This window comes from Scyliorhinus canicula, chromosome 3 (genome assembly GCF_902713615.1).
Source record: "Scyliorhinus canicula chromosome 3, sScyCan1.1, whole genome shotgun sequence".
NCBI lineage: Eukaryota > Metazoa > Chordata > Chondrichthyes > Carcharhiniformes > Scyliorhinidae > Scyliorhinus > Scyliorhinus canicula.
Window position 1 is genome coordinate 91,398,759 of NC_052148.1, and position 15,191 is coordinate 91,413,949.

At 42.5% G+C, this 15,191-nt stretch overlaps 1 protein-coding gene across 1 annotated transcript in view; it reads left to right on the forward strand.

Moving 5' to 3' along the window:
- Positions 1-12,380, forward strand: part of itga2.2 (integrin, alpha 2 (CD49B, alpha 2 subunit of VLA-2 receptor), tandem duplicate 2) — a 222,315-nt gene extending 209,935 nt beyond the window's left edge. Inside the window, 4 exon segments of the mRNA XM_038790878.1 lie at positions 1,818-1,931; positions 7,388-7,474; positions 9,520-9,636; positions 10,527-12,380. Coding sequence (XP_038646806.1) covers positions 1,818-1,931; positions 7,388-7,474; positions 9,520-9,636; positions 10,527-10,619 — 411 coding nt within the window. The 3' untranslated portion in view covers positions 10,620-12,380.
- Positions 12,381-15,191: the final 2,811 nt, after the last annotated feature.

Sequence of the window (15,191 nt, forward strand, 5' to 3'; positions counted from 1 at the left end):
GGGAAATTAGTTGTGGGAAACAAATGTTGGCCTTACCAACAATGTTCATTTCCTTCAAAATAACTAAAAAACAAATGTACTCATTGAATTAGCTGTGACAGGGACAGCACGATGGCACTGTGGGTTAGCCCTGATGCCTCACGGCGCCGAGGTACCAGGTTCGATCCCAGCTCTGGGTCACTGTCTGTGTGGAGTTTGCACATTCTCCCCCACAACCCAAAGATGTGCAAAGGTGGATTGACCACTCTAAATTGCCCCTTAATTGGAAAAAATGAATTGGGTACTCTAAATTTATTTTTTAAAAGATTTAGCTGTGACAGCCTGGAAGATGTTAATTGCAAAACAACTTAGGATTGTTGTGAAGCTGACTGCAAGGCATTGGGCCATGTTTTCCCTTTCAACATGTCAACATAAGAACATAAGAACTAGGAGCAGGAGTAGGCCATCTGGCCCCTCGAGCCTGCTCCTCCATTCAATGAGATCATGGCTGATCTTTTGTGGACTCAGCTCCACTTTCCGGCCCGAACACCATAACCCTTAATCCCTTTATTCTTCAAAAAACTATCTATCTTTATCTTAAAAACATTTGATGAAGGAGCCTCAACTGCTTCACTGAGCAAGGAATTCCATAGATTCACAACCCTTTGGGTGAAGAAGTTCCTCCTAAACTCAGTCCTCAACCTACTTCCCCTTATTTTGAGGCTATGTCCCCTAGTTCTGCTTTCACCCGCCAGTGGAAACAACCTGCCCGCATCTATCCTATCTATTCCCTTCATAATTTTATATGTTTCTACAAGATCCCCCCTCATCCTTCTAAATTCCAACGAGTACAGTCCAAGTCTACTCAACCACTCCTCTTAATCCACCCCCTTCAGCTCTGGGATTAACCGAGTGAATCTCCTCTGCACACCCTCCAGCGCCAGTACGTCCTTTCTCAGGTAAGGAGGCTAAAACTGAACACAATACTCCAGGTGTGGGCTCACTAACACCTTATACAATTGCAGCATAACCTCCCTAGTCTTAAACTGCATCCCTCTAGCAATGAAGGACAAAATTCCATTCGCCTTCTTAATCACCTGTTGCACCTGTAAACCAACTTTTTGCGACACGAGGTCAATAGTCACTGGATTTTGTCACTGGATAAGGATAGGGTGCTCAGACAATTGCTTGTATGTACTCCTTGGGCCAATTAACTTAGTTGCTGTAGAAAGGGTGTCCATGAGCAGGCTTCCTTCTATGTGCCGGCCTTTCAGCAGATTGTCCTTTTCTCTCGTCATCCTCCGAGCATGCCACATTGGGAGTTCAAGAGGAACCTGGGTCACTTGTTTAGGTTGCTTAGATGGTTGAAAAAAGTCTGATGGACCACCTTCACAGACAGAGGGTGTACTAGATAAGACACTTGCAACAAGTAAAATAACATTAGTTTAAATTTGTCACTGGGACCAGCTGTTCGTCCCTTTAAGTAATATATAAGACGGCAGGGACCAGGAACCGTTGGGTACAAAAACAACACAAGAGGTTGCCAGCAGTGCATGGAGGCTTCCTTGCAGAAGGGGCCTCAATTCACCCTCAGTTATTTACACTCGTCCCACTACCTGCCCAGAAAATGGGATAGTTCTGAAATTGGGCGGAGGGGAAATAAATGCTAACAAATCTTGCTTGATTTTCTGGTTGCTACTGTCCTATCATATGATGCAAATGGGACAGCAAGCAGCACAAATTATTGCTGTAAAGTGTGGATGTTTTATGGAAATTATTTTTACTGATTGAAGTGTCTCATTGTCAATAATATCTCACAATTTTATCTGTTTTTTCAGAACTGTGAAAATGTCAAATGTGAAAGCTTTTTGTGCACTATTAACAACCTTGACATGAACAAGGAATACTTGATCAATATTTCTACAAGGATCTGGTTGGACACATTTATAAATGTACGTATCAACCGTAAGATCATTAATTAGAACAAGCACAAAGACAAAGAAAATTACAGCACAGGAACAGACCCTTTGGCCGTCCCAGCCTGCGCCGATCCAGATCCTTTATCTAAACCTGTCGCCTATTTTCCAAGGATCTACTTCTCTCCGTTCCCCACCCGTTCAAATATCTGTCTAGATGCATCTTAATTTATGCTATCGTGCCCGCCTCTACCACCTCCGCTGGCAAAGCATCCCAGGCACCCACCACCCTCTGCGTAAAAAACTTTCCACGCACATCTCCCTTAGAATTTCCCCCTCTCACCTTGAAATCGTGGCCCCTTGTAATTGACGCCCCCACTCTTGGAAAAAGCTTGTTGCTATCCACCCTGTCCATACCTCTCATAATTTTGTACACCTTAATCAGCTCCCCCCTCAACCTCCGTCTTTCCAACGACAACAATCCTAATCTGCTCAACCTTTCTTCATAGCTAGTATCCTCCATACTAGGCAACATCCTGGTGAACCTCCTCTGCACCCTCTCTAAAGCATCCACATCCTTCTGGTAATGTGGCGACCAGAACTGCACGCAGTATTCCAATTGTGGCCTAACTAAAGTCCTATACAACTGTAACATGACCTGCCAACTCTTGTACTCAATACCCCGTCCAATGAAGGCAAGCATGCTGTATGCCTTCTTGATCACTCTAACCTGCGTTGCCACCTTCAGGGTACAAATGACCTGAACTCACAGATCTCTTGGTACATCAATTTTCCCCACGACTCTTCCATTGACCGTATAGTCCGCTCTTGAATTAGATCTTCCAAAATGCATCACCTCGTATTTGCCTGGATTGAACTCCATCTGCCATTTCTCTGCCCAACTCTCCAATCTATCTATATTTTGCTGTATTCTCTGACAGTCCTCCTCGCTATCTGCAACTCCACCAATCTTAGTATCATCTGCAAACTTCCTAATCAGACCACCTATACCTTTGTCCAGATCATTTATGTATATCACAAAGAACAGTGGTCTGAGCACGGATCCCTGTGGAACACCACTAGTCACCTTTCTCCATTTTGAGACACTCCCTTCCACCACTAATCTCTATCTCCTGTTGCGCAGCCAGTTCTTTATCCATCTAGCTAGTACACCCTGAGCCCCATACGACTTCACTTTTTCCATCAACCTGCCATGGGAAACTTTATCAAACGCCTTACTGAAGTCCATGTATATGACATCTACAGCCCTTCCCTCATCAATTAACTTGGTCACTTCCTCAAAGAATTCTATTAGGTTTGTAAGCCATGACCTTCCCTGCACAAAACCATGCTGCCTAACACTGATAAGTCTATTTTCTTCCAGATGTGAAAAGATCCTATCCCTCAGTATCTTCTCCAACAGTTTGTCTACCACTGACGTCAAGCTCACAGGTCTATAATTCCCTGGATTATCCCTACTACCCTTCTTAAACAAAGGGACAACATTAGCAATTCTCCAGTCATCCGGGACCTCACCCGTGCTCAAGGATGCTGCAAAGATATCTGTTAAGGCCCCAGCTATTTCGTCCCTTGCTTCCCTCAGTAACCTGGGATAGATCCCATCCGGACCTGGGGACTTGTCCACCTTAATGCCTTTTAGAATACCCAAAACTTCCCCCTTCCTTATACCAACTTGACCTAGAGTATTTAAACATCCATCCCTAGCCTCAACATCCATCATGTCCCTCTCCTTGGTGAATACCGATGCAATGTACTCATTAAGAATCTCACCCATTTCCTCTGACTCCACGCATAAATTCCCTCTTTTGTCTTTGAGTGGGCCAATCCTTTCTCTAGTTACCCTCTTGCTCCTTATATATGAATAAAAGGCTTTGGCATTTTCCTTAACCCTGTTAGCCAAAAATATTTCATGACCCCTTTTAGCCCTCTTTATTGCGCGTTTGAGATTTGTCCTACTTTCCGATATTCCTCCAAAGCTTCATCAGTTTTAAGTCGCCTAGATCTTATGTATGCTTCCTTTTTCATCCTAGCTAGTCTGACAATTCCACCCGTCATCCATGGTTTCCCTAATCTTGCCATTTCTATCCCTCATTTTCACAGGGACATGTCTGTCCTGTACTCTAATCAACCTTTCCTTAAAAGACTCCCACATTTCAAATGTGGATTTACCCTTAAACAGCTGCTCCCAATCCACATTCCCTAGCTCCTGCCAAATTTTGTTATACTTGGCCTTTCCCCAATTTAGCACTCTTCCTTCAGGACCACTCTCGTCTTTGTCCATGAGTATTCTAAAACTTACGGAATTGTGATCGCTATTCCCAAAGTAATCACCGACTGAAACTTCAACCATCTGGCTGGGCTCATTCCCCAATGCCAGGTCCAATATGGCCCCTTCCCGGGTTGGACTATTTACATACTGCTCTAAAAAACTCTCCTGGATGCTCCTTACTAATTCTGCTCCATCTACACCTCCAACACTACAAGAGACCCATTTAATGTTGGGGAAGTTCAAATTTCCCATCACAACCACCCTATTGCTCCTAAATTATTCTATAATCTGTCTACATATTTGTACCTCTACTTCACGCTCGCTTTTGGGAGGCCTGTAGTAAAGTCCCAACAATGTTACTGCATCCTTCCTATTTCTTAGCTCTACCCATATTGCCTCAGTGCTCGAATCCTCCATCGTGCCCTCCTTAATCACAGCTATGATATTATCTCTGACCAGTAATGCAACTCCTCCACCCCGTTTACCTCCCTCTCTATCCCTCCAGAAGCATCTATACCCTGGGATATTTAGTTGCCAGTCTTGCCCTTCCCTCGACCAAGTCTCAGTAATACCAATAACATCATATTCCCAGGTACTAATCCAAGCCCTAAATTCATCTGCCTTACCTGCTACACTTCTCGCATTAAAACAAATGCACCTCAGACCATCTGTTCCTTTGCGTTCATCATCTCTTCCCTGTCTGCTCTTCCCCTTAGTCACATTGAGTTTATTATCTAGTACCTTACTGGCTTTAGTTGCTGCCTCTTTACTGACCTCTAACTTCCTAATCTGGTTCCCATCCCCCTGCCACATTAGTTTAAAACAAAGAAAAAAGAACATAGAACAGTACCGGCCCTTCGGCCCATGATGTTGTGCCGACCATTTATCCTAATCTAAGATCAACCTAACCTACACCCCTTCAATTTACTGCTGTCCATGTGTCTGTCCAAGAGTCACTTATATGCCCCTAATGACTCTGACTCCACCACCTCTACTGGCAGTGCATTCCACGCACCCACCACTCTCTGTGTAAAGAACCTGCCTCTGACATCTCCCCTATACCTGCCTCCAATCTCCTTAAAATTATGTCCCCTCGTGACAGCCATTTCCGCCCTGGGGAAAAGTCTATGGCTATCCACTCTATCCATGCCTCTCCTCACCTTGTACACCTCTATCAAGTCACCTCTCTTCCTTCTTTGCTCCAGTGAGAAAAGCCCTAGCTCCCTCAACCTTTCTTCATAAGACATATCCTCCAGTCCGGGCAGCATCCTGGTAATTAAAGTGGTTTTTTTCCCCAGGTTTATTCAGATGGACTTCACCTACTCTTTAAAAATATTCTGCATAAAAACTACAATGCTAACCACAGTAAAAAGTGCTAAAAATGGCCAAAACCTTTTAAAATTGTATGATCAGAAAGTATTGACAATTCATCTTCTTATCTATCTGAAGGTTTTAAAAATCTGTATCTAAATTAATGAAATATATATTAATTTTCACACAAATAGGTTATAATTAATATAGAAAGCAACCTTCTTGTGCATAAAGCTAAATTTTATGTTTCATTATTTGTTCTTAAATTGTATTTATAAATGTTTTATTGCCTCCTGGTCTTTTTGAACGGACCTTCACCTTTGGAGGTGGATAGTTACTCTTAACTGCGCTGATGCCAAGAGGCACACATGAATGACATCGGCCAAGTCTCTTGTTTTCATTCTTTGCTTTCTTGCCACAGTTGAGCTCACTTCTACCCATCGTAATCAGGAGTGGGAGCATTGACTGATTTTCTCCTTCCTATCCCTTGGCATGAACTCCAAAGGCTGCTATATTACAACAGCCCCAGCGAAGGTGACCACCACAGAATCGTTACAGCACAGGAGTCCACTCAGCCCATTGTGACTGGGCTGGCTCTCCAAATGAGCAATTCACCCCGTGCCATTCCCCCCTCCTTCTCCCTGTAACCCTGCACATTCTCCATTTTCAGGTAATAATCCAATATGCTTTTTGAATGCCTCAATTGAAACGGTTTCCTCCACACTCTCAGGCAGTGCATTTCAGATCCCAACAACCCACTGCGTGAATAAGCTTCTCATGACTCCGTTGCTTCTTTTATCAATTACCTGAAAGCTGTGCCTTCTGTTCTGGATCCTTCACCAATGGATCCAGACCTTTCATGATTTTGAATACCACTATCAAATCTCCTCTCAACTTTCCTTTCGCAAAGAAAAACAGTCCCAACTTCTCCAATCGATTTAGATAACTGAAATTCCTCATCCTTGAAATCACTCTGGTGAATCTTTTCTGAACCCTTTCCAATGCCTTCCCAAAGTGCGGCACCCATAACTGGATGCAATACTTCAGTTAAGGCCAAATCAATGTTTTATATAAGTTTAACATAGCCTCCTTGCATTTGGACTCTATGCTCCTATTAACAAAGCCGAAGATACAGTATGATTTTTTAATCACACCCTCAACCTGTCCTGCCCCTTTCAATTCTTTATATTTACACACAAGTCCTTCTGCTCCTGTACCCCTTTTAGAACTGTGCCCTGACATGATGTTTAACTAGATTTTTAATGGAATGCTAAATTCATAATTCCTGCTGAACAGTCTCTGTGGGCCTGGAAAAAGTGGTTTGTTTATGGCCACTATCATTACAAAAAAATCAAAGAATTTTAAAGGAACAAAACATTTGTTTATATTTCAATTTCTACATTAATACCACATGTATGTTTCAATCATTATTTCGCTTTCAGTGAAATGAGTACAAAGTGGATGATAGTCAGTGGTTTTTAACTTCATGAGTTCTGTCTGTGAGAATCCTTCAGTATGATTGGTTATTAGTCTGCTTGACATCACCACTGTTGCTGGACGCTGGAGATCTCCTTACGCTGACACAGGAACCAAAGCAAAGTTGGTAATTTATGCCACAGAGATTGCTAGTTTGGACCTACGTTCACTACAGTGAAATGAAACAGGAACTGGATATGAGATTCATTCAACCCACCATTTTAGATTTGCGTTCATAAGACATTTATGTCAGTATACCATTACAGATGCTCTTGTCAATTAATTTACTTATTTCTATATATACTTTAATGAAATAGGGCAATTTTAAGTGATCTTGAACTTCTTCATACATTTGTGTCGTGTGAAATTAATAAAACATTTTTAAAAACTCTTATTAAGTTTTACTTTGCTTTAGGCTGACTCCCAAAGTATAGTGTTGACTCCATCTGCAGAGATTAAGACAAAGGACACGTTGCTGGTCATCAAAAGCGATATCTTAACAGTAAGTGAGATCAGAAATACTGTAGCTACATTGCAAAGTTTCTTGTGTCATGTTGATACAGTCATTCAGACTTAGTACAGTTGAGACTTGAAGAATAGTTTAACAGCTTGGAACAAAGAAGAATAACTAAAGCAGAAGGTGCAGTTGGAAAATGTAAACACAACTACCTTGAAATTACTTGCAAATACTACCATTTGAACACTCACTGCCTCTGAAACAACTTTCTTTGCTGTTAAATCACTTGACTTTAATGCATTAAACATTTGTAATTTAGTATTCATACAGCATCATTTCAAGACAAAGGCGGGTTTCTCCCCCAAAATTTCGAAGTTTCATTTTGGGCGAGTTTGGAAGGCTGTTTCTCGCTGTGTTTTTGGATGAGATCTACACTGCTATTCAATGACATTTTGTCATTTTTTGGGATGTGAGGAGTTTCTTCCTGGTCAAGCCCACACTTAGAAATGTTTTCAACGCTGGGGAGCTGAGCTCCTCAGAGATTGGGCTAACTTTTTGAAAGGGTGCCCCGATCTCGAAGTGTGCTTGGGGCCCTCCCCCACCCATGTGCAATGTCACCCCTCCCACACACAGGGGCATTACCCCACAAACCCCAAGTGAGGACACCCTGCTATAGGGTCGCCTTTGCTCACCACACCCACCCTGCCTTTTGGGCCCCCTCATTTCAGGCTCCCCACCCTTAATCCCCCGTTATTTATGAGGCCCCTTCATACCCACTCTTCACCCTCCCCACCCTTCATAACCCCCTGTTCCCCCATTTCAGGGTATAACCCCTCCCCCTCAGGCCTCTGCCCCTGGCACCTTTGTACTACCAAGTTGATAGTGCCAAGGGGCCCGGGTGCCAGAGGGAGAGACGGGGACCATCCTGCCCTGTCCCAGGGGTCTCCAAAGGCCTTGGAAACCCCTCAGATGCCATCAGGCCTGGTCCACATTTGTGTGGACTAGTACTAAACAACACCCAGTCCAGGCCAGGCTGGGGAGGCTGTTAATTCCCATGCGACGGGTGAATCTGGTGCAGGCATATTTAAATGAGCCTCATGGCTCATTTAAGTATCTACATCTGGACCTCTCCCAGTCAGGGCGAGATCCAGATCGCGACATCTCGCGAGGTTCGGAAGAATTTTGTGAGATGTCTCAAGAGGCCTCTCACGAGAGTCACCAGCCTCGCTGCAACATCATGCCAGATGCGACGAGGCCAGTATGTCGCGCCAAAAGACACTGAATAGTCTGGACAACAAGTAGAAATGTCGATACCTCAGTGCTAGAAGCTTTCAGAATGTGGCAGTACTACAATAATGGTTCTGCAGCTGGATTTGCACTCTGAACTCAGAATGTCGGGAAGAATGTAAAATGGGGAGAACAATTCACTGGAGCTCAATTTGTGCTGCTGACTAAGGTGAATTTCACACCCGGGGAGCTGCAGAATCATGATTCATTTCAGAAGATTGGAAGAATTTAAAGGCAAAGATCTACGTAGAATATTGAAGAATTAGGAAAGCTGGAGATAGAGGATGTATTTTAGAAATTGAGGATGATAAATGGATAATCCAGGAAAGAAAATGAAAGTGATTTGATTTGATTTATTGTCAAATGTACCGAAGTGCAGTGAAAAGTATTTTTCTGCGGCCGAGGGAACGTACACAGTGCGTACTTAGTAGACAAAAAGAATAATCAACAGATTTCACATTGACAAACAGTGATTGGTTACAGTGCTGAACAAAGGGCCAAACAAAGCAAATACATGAGCAAGAGCAGCATAGTGCGTCGTGAATAGATCAGTCCGAGGGAGAGTCGTTGAGGAGTCTTGTAGCTGTGGGGAAGAAGCTGTTCCTGTCTGGATGTGCAGGAAGATGAACACCACTGTGTCACACTTCCTCCAACACAGGCTTCCTGCAAGCATGACCCTTGCTGGGACCAGGAGATTGGCCAATTTATACTCAAATCTGCATTTTCATTTTTTAGTTAATAATGTTTTAATAAACTTTTGAACTGTGTCAAGATATAACTGTACTTTTTACTTTAACTTTTAGATCCCAATTAGAATAACCAAACCAGTGGAAAAAAAAACAGTTCCCATAGGAGTGATTGTAGGGAGTGTTATAGGAGGACTACTTGTACTTCTAGCATTGATTGGTGCCTTGTGGAAAGTAAGTACCTTCTAAATTTTGTAAACTTTAAACATTTGCTTCTGAGAGTCAGATGTCCATGAGCATCGCAATCTATTTCTGATAGCTATTCTTGGGTCATCAGAAAATTCACAGCAATTTTCATAACCACACAATCCTGTAATTAGCTATCCTAACCTGTAGCATACAGCTGAAAGTTGCATGTAAGTCGGTAACCTACATGACACACAAAAGTGGACAATGGCGAGATGATTGAACAGATAGCATTGTAAGGCTCGGGGGAAATAGCTGGTAATTACTAGGCTAGTAATCCAGAGACCCAGGTAACACAGATTGAAAACACACCATGGCAGCTGGAGGAATTTGAAATCAGTTAAATAAATTTGGAATTGAAAGCTAGTCTCAGTAATATTGATCATGAACATCATTGATTGTTGCAAAAACCCTTCTGGTTCACTAATGTCCTTTAGGGAAGAAAATCTACAATCCTTACCTGGCCTGCCCACATGTGACTCCAGACTGACAGCATTTTAGTTGACTGCCTTCTGCAATGGCCGAGCAAGCCACTCCATCCAAGGGCAATTAGGGAAACTAACATCCCATGAAATAATTTTTTAAGAAGAGACAAGGTTTGTTCCAGTCATTTTTCAATGAACCACAAAATGTCAGTTTGGAAGGAGATCATTTGGCCATAAAGTCTGTGCTAGCTCTCTGAAAAAAGCTATCCTGCAACCAACCTCCGTACATTAGTGAGTATGGAGTTTCTTTCTCGCTCTTCCTGGAGCAGATCACCAGTTCTCCAAATTTGACCCTAAACTAGCAATCTGCAAACTGAAAGGACCCCATTAGTTGTACACAAGAGGAATTGTGACCTTTTTGAATTCTCTGAATGATTGTTTTTTTTACAACAGCTGGGATTCTTCAAAAGAAAATACAACAAACTGCAAAAAGATGAAGAGGACAATGAAAACAGTGGCGAGAATGATGCTGAAGAAGAAGAATGAATGATGTTTAATTTCACTGTGAATTTTATTCATTCTGTTCAGCGCTATTGACTGATCAGCTGAATATGCCTGCTCACAAATGATATGGAATCAACTCGCTATCAAGTGAATTTAGAGAGATATTGCAAAAAAATATGAATGTTTGGAGTATTCAATGTTTACATCATATGGGAGTGAAATTTCACAAAGGAAAAATGTGTGCATTTCTTTGTAATTGTATCTCTGAGAATCGTAGAAATATGTGGCCTTAAAATGTGTAATTTCTAAGATTGCGATTGAATTTGCGTTGTCAATTATGAACAATAATTGACTATTCTTCAGGTTAGTTTTAAGGAATTTCACCCTTAATCCTTTGTAGTTCAGAAGTTAATGTCAATGACGCACATCAGACTTAAAATTGACAAATATAACATCAGTGCTGAGATTTTACAATATTTACTTGATACTTAAAATGGATAATACGTGGTGAGCAAAATTACATTGATAGTCACTTAATTTTGTTATATGGTGTCCTTCATGTAAAACAAATAATATTTACATTTTAGGACTTTTTAAATTTCTACCTGGCGTCAACAAGAACAATTCAAAGGTTATTGTTATGCTGTTTGACACCTTATCAAATGTCACTGAGCTACAAAGTGCAGATATATGCTACTAGCAGGAACAAATCTCAGAATTGTTTGCAGTCCCTTTGCAGGTTTCCAATGTGTGCTGCTGATGTTTCACTGCTGCCAGCACATCAAAAATCGTCCCTACTGTCTGCATATGCACACTGACCAAGGGCAAATATTGTTTGTGATGAAAAACAGTGACATAACTTGTGTCCAATAATTGTGGGCAATACATTGCAAACTAGGAAATGTTAACTCCAGACTTAAAGTTACATTGCAATTCTAAACATGCATTCTATTATTATTTAATATCTTCCTATGTTGGAAATCAGGCCACAGTAGCATCCTATTATATTTTACTTGAAGAGATGCCAACTGTACTGTCACATACTGTGTTTTGTAATTTCAACTTTGATCGGAACAAGAATTCATCTGAAATTGATTTGTGTCATATTCCATACTTCTGAGTGGCATCCTAACCGTAATCACATTGACAACCACCGTGTGATGGGCTTAACTTACAAAAACAGAAGCCATGATGAATGTAAATTTTGGTTCAATGGTACTTTTATGTAAATAAAACTTTCAGAACTTCTTTTGCATGATATTTGTTAAGAAATCGGGATGTTTTTGTACAATTAATCTTTGGGATCAGGTTAAAATCATAAGAAATCTCTAACAAGTGGAAAAAATCATTCCAAGTTTGGTACTGTTTTAAATAATGTGATTAGCAGTTTATGTTTTGTGTGCATTAACTTTTCTGCCTCCAAAATTTGAGTTTTGTATTTTTGTTTTTTTGAACAGTGTTAAACGAACACTGCCAAAAAGCCGTTTTAAAAACATGTGTGCTGAGCACTCTGCTAGTTTATTTGAATCTTGTGTAAAAGTCAGCTATGGTACACTGGTTGGGACTTGCTATTTGCACTGGTACATTTTTTTAATATATATATATACATATAATTATGAGTTTTCCTGCATTAAGTTTTTAATTAATATTTATTAGGTGGTTTCTTGCCCAAACTTTACACGACTGGTTTTTATGGTGGAGTGAAAATCTGAAGGGTTTTCTTATTTTGCATTAACTCCTTTTTATGTGAAATGCCTGTAACTTTGGTCACTCACAGACTTTATTAAAAAAAAACATACATAATATTGCACCTCCTGTGTATTTTATTTTACAGCCAACACTACTATTACCATTGTAGAGCAGTGTGTGGACATAAATGTTCCTGGGTGTTGTTTCCACAGGGGTTCTATACACAAGTTACTTCTCCTTTTCTGGGCAGGACATGATAAAACCTTGCCATTTCAGTCATTCAGAAAATTGCTCTGACCTGGGAAACATTAAAGGATGCCATAGAGTGTGTGTGTGTGTGTGTGTGTGTGTGGGGTGGGGGGGGGGGGGGGGGGGGGGGGGGAGAAACGGTTTGAACACTGAACTGGAGATGCAGAGCAAGTTTATTCACTTTGGTAGTAAGAATAGAAAAGCATAATATTTAAAGATCTGGACAGGATTCTACAGTCCGCCAGCCGCATTTTCCGGCGCAGTGCACCCTTGGCGGCAGCAGGATTCTCTGTTCCCACAGCCAGCCAATGGGGTTTCCCTTTGTGGCCGCCCCACATCATCGGGAAGCCCGTGGGCGTGGGTGCGTTGCCGGTGGACCAGAGGATCCTGTCGACGGAGAATTCCACTGCTGACATTTCTAAATGTTGATATTCAGAGAGACTTACTCACACAAAGAGCACAGAAAGTGCATGGAAGCGCCTAGCACTTAGGAAAGCCAAAACGTGTGTTGGCCTTTCTGGGGATTGGAGTACAAGGGTAAAGGAGTCTTGCTGAAATTGTACATGTGGCTTTGGTGAGACCATGAGTGTTGTGTGCAATCCTGGTCTCTATATCTAAGGAACAATATATCAAATTAAATTTCAGTGTGATAGAGAGAACAAGCAAGGATAATGTGAACGAAAATTGGCAGGCGCGATTAAGGCAAACATCAGAACAGAAAATGATGGAAGATACCAAACATATTCCATTAAAAAATAAAGGCAAAAACCCAATAAAGATTCAGGCATGGATAATAACTATTCTTCTAGAAAGCAGATTGTATCTCTAAAATCTCTGTGCCCATCAGTGTTTACACTCTGGTTCAAAGGTAAGCAGATAAAAGAAGAAAATCAAAAAGGCTGCTGGAATGCTGCACTTTAATGCTAGAGGGCTTCACATAAAGTGGTGAGCCTGTGGAATTCATTGCCACAGGAAGTAGTTGATGCTAAAACTTTGAATATATTCAAGAGACGGCTGGATATAGCACTTGGGGAGAATAGGATCAAAGGTTATGTGGAGAAAGCAGGATGAGGCTATTGAGTTGGATGATGAGCCATGATCGTGATGAATGGCGGTGTAGGCTTGAAGGGCCAAAAGGCCTCCTCCTGCTCCTATCCTCTACGTGTATATGTATGTAAACATTATGAAAAAGCTACATAAGGCCTTGGTTAGACTACATTTGAAGTACGTTGTTCAGTTCTATGCACCACATCTTAGGAAGAATATTATTGGGCTTGGAGGAAGTGCAGGGCAGACTGACGGGAAAGACTCCAAGGATTAAAATACAAAGAAGAATTATGCCAAGTAGGTTCAGTTTTGAAGAGATGTCACATTCGGACTCTCTCCACAGATGATGCCAATGTTTCTGAGTATTTCCAGCACTCCCTGGGCAGAATCGTACCAGAATTCGGAAAAGTGTCATGCTCTGACACAAAACTGGTGTCGCCAGTTGCACAGAACAGTTTTCTCTCCAAATCGTGAGACTCTTAGAGCAAAAAAAACAAAGAGTGGAAATGGTTCACGCCATCATTCTGGCGGGGTAGGGCCTCTTAGAGCCGGCAACTGGCCCCAAGCATGTTGGGGGCACTACTATCAGCGTTGCAGGCTAACAGCCCCCAGCCACCATCATGGAGGTATCACCTCCCCACGCCCTTCCCCCAACTCTGACAATCCTCGCTGGCATACCATACCATCTTTCCCCCTCCCCACCCCCCTTCCCCCACCTCCCGTCCGGGAACCCTGGTCGTGCACTCAGAGCCTGCGTGGACCAGCTGCCAAATGTGTTCGCGGACATCTTTAACCTGTCCCTACTCCACTCAGAGGTCCCCATCTGCATCAAGAAGACCAGCATCATACCAGTGCCAAAGAAAAACTAGGCAACGTGTCTCAACTACTCCGTCCAGTGGCCCTGACTTCAGTCATAATGAAGTGCTTTGAGAGGTTGGTCATGAAGCGCATCACCTCCATACTCCCAGAATACCTTGATCCACTGCAATTCGCATACCGCCGCAACCGGTCCATAGCAGACGGCATCTTCCTGGCCCTACACTCATCCCTAGAGCATGTCGACAACAAGGACTCCGACATCAGACTCCTATTTATTGCCTACAACTCCCCCTTCAACACCATGATCCCAGCCAAGCTCATATCAAAGCTCCAAAACCTAGGACTTGGCTCCTCACTCTGCAACTGTATCCTCGACTTTCTAACCCACAGACCACAATCAGTAGGAATAAACAACAATACCTCCTCAACAAACACTTGGTCCCAGGGGCAACGGAGGCTGCAAAAGCAGTAAGAAGGCACTGTGAGGTGAAATGTCCAAGTTGTGGAAAAAAAACAGCCGTGAAAAAAGTGGTTAATGAAAGTCCACCAGGGTGTGGAAAGGTCAGCACGGGGACTGCAAGGAAAGCAGAAGCTGGGGCACCAAGGGAGGCCGCATTGCTCACGGCAGAAGAAATTACCAAGGTGATGGCCGTGGAACTTGAAAAACAGTTCACAAAGCATATGGAAGCGATGAAGGAGATGGGGGCGATATTGAAAGTGCTGGTGGAGGAGGCGATTACCCCGGTGAGGGTGAGGGCAGCGGTATCGAGCGCAGTGGCGGAGGTGCGGGAGCAAGGTGAGACACTGAAG